Source organism: Entamoeba dispar, genomic scaffold (genome assembly GCF_000209125.1).
Source record: "Entamoeba dispar SAW760 scf_1105229461499 genomic scaffold, whole genome shotgun sequence".
Lineage (NCBI taxonomy): Eukaryota > Evosea > Mastigamoebida > Endamoebidae > Entamoeba > Entamoeba dispar.
The window spans coordinates 2,147-3,272 of NW_001854723.1; the positions used below are offsets into that span (position 1 = coordinate 2,147).

The 1,126-nt window shown below is 20.6% G+C and overlaps 1 protein-coding gene across 1 annotated transcript, besides 6 other annotated features; it reads right to left on the minus strand.

Moving 5' to 3' along the window:
* Positions 1–69: part of a microsatellite that runs on past the window's edge.
* Positions 5–128: a microsatellite.
* Position 129: 1 nt separating this feature from the next.
* Positions 130–190: a sequence feature (AT_rich).
* A 10-nt stretch (positions 191–200) lies between these two features.
* Positions 201–263: a microsatellite.
* Positions 263–314: a microsatellite.
* Positions 313–834, minus strand: EDI_289940 (uncharacterized protein; the record flags this gene model as incomplete). The annotated part of the gene is made up of 1 exon (XM_001738567.1): positions 313–834. One exon carries the CDS (start codon positions 832–834, stop codon positions 313–315), a length of 522 nt encoding a protein of 173 aa, XP_001738619.1.
* Positions 835–857: 23 nt separating this feature from the next.
* Positions 858–966: a microsatellite.
* Between the last annotated feature and the right edge of the window lie 160 nt (positions 967–1,126).

A 1,126-nucleotide genomic window follows, 5' to 3' on the forward strand; every position in this document is an offset into this window, starting at 1 on the left:
ATATTTTCTATCTTTCTTCATTCTTTTTGTCTTCATATTCTTTATATCTATAATTTCTTTTTATCTCTCAGTAAATATTTATTGTTTATATATATTATTAATTTCATTTTTGTATAAATTCTTTTTTTGAAATAAATGATTAAAAAAAAGAAAGAATTTATTTAATATCAATAATAAATATTAATTAATTGAAAAAGAGGAATGAAATAATTAGAATAAAAGAAGATAAAAAAGAATAAAATAAATAAAAGAATATAAAATAATTTTTATTTCTTTATTTCTATTTTTTATTTTAATTCTTTTTTATTGTTATTAGTTTTCTTCTATTTCCATAAATCCTTCTCCTAACTCAACTTCTTTTTTATTTATTTCATTGATTTTATTCATTTCATCTATCAGCATTTCAATACATTTTTCAATATCTATTTTTTCTCCTTCTTTTATACATTCTTCAATATTTCTAAACATATATTTTTTATTTGCTGTTTTTTTACTTTTTATTAATTGAAATTGATATCCTTTTTTTTCTAATATTTCTTTCATTATTTCCATTTTCCCATTTTGTATCGTTATTTCATAAAATCTTCCTTTAATTCCTTTTGTTATATACTTTTTCGCTTCTTCTTCAATATTTCTTTTTTCATATATCACTTTTTCTAAATAAACTTTTGGATATCGGTATTCCTTTTTACTTATTCTTTTGGATTTTCTTATTGAACATTTGTATCCATTCATTCTCCACAATGATACCATAAATAATATCGTTCTATTCATCCTTTCATTAGTTTCTTCTCTGTGTTGTTGATTTCTTTTTCTTTTTATTTCTTCATTCATTCTTTTATTCGCGACACTTTTTATCTTTTCTTAGTTCTTTTTTTCTTTCTTTCTTTTATTTTGCTTCATTCTTGCTTTTTCTTCTTCTTTTTCTTTCTTCTCTTCTCATTTCTTTTTATTTTTATTTCTTTTGTTATTATTCACTTTGTCAGTCATTTTTATTGGTTGTTCTCTGTTTTTTTCTTATTTCCTGCTGTTCTTGTTATTTCTTTTTAATGATGTTATTTTTCATTTATATGTTGATGGCTGTGGTATTTTAAGGATATTTCTTTGGCTGTTTTTGTTGAACTAC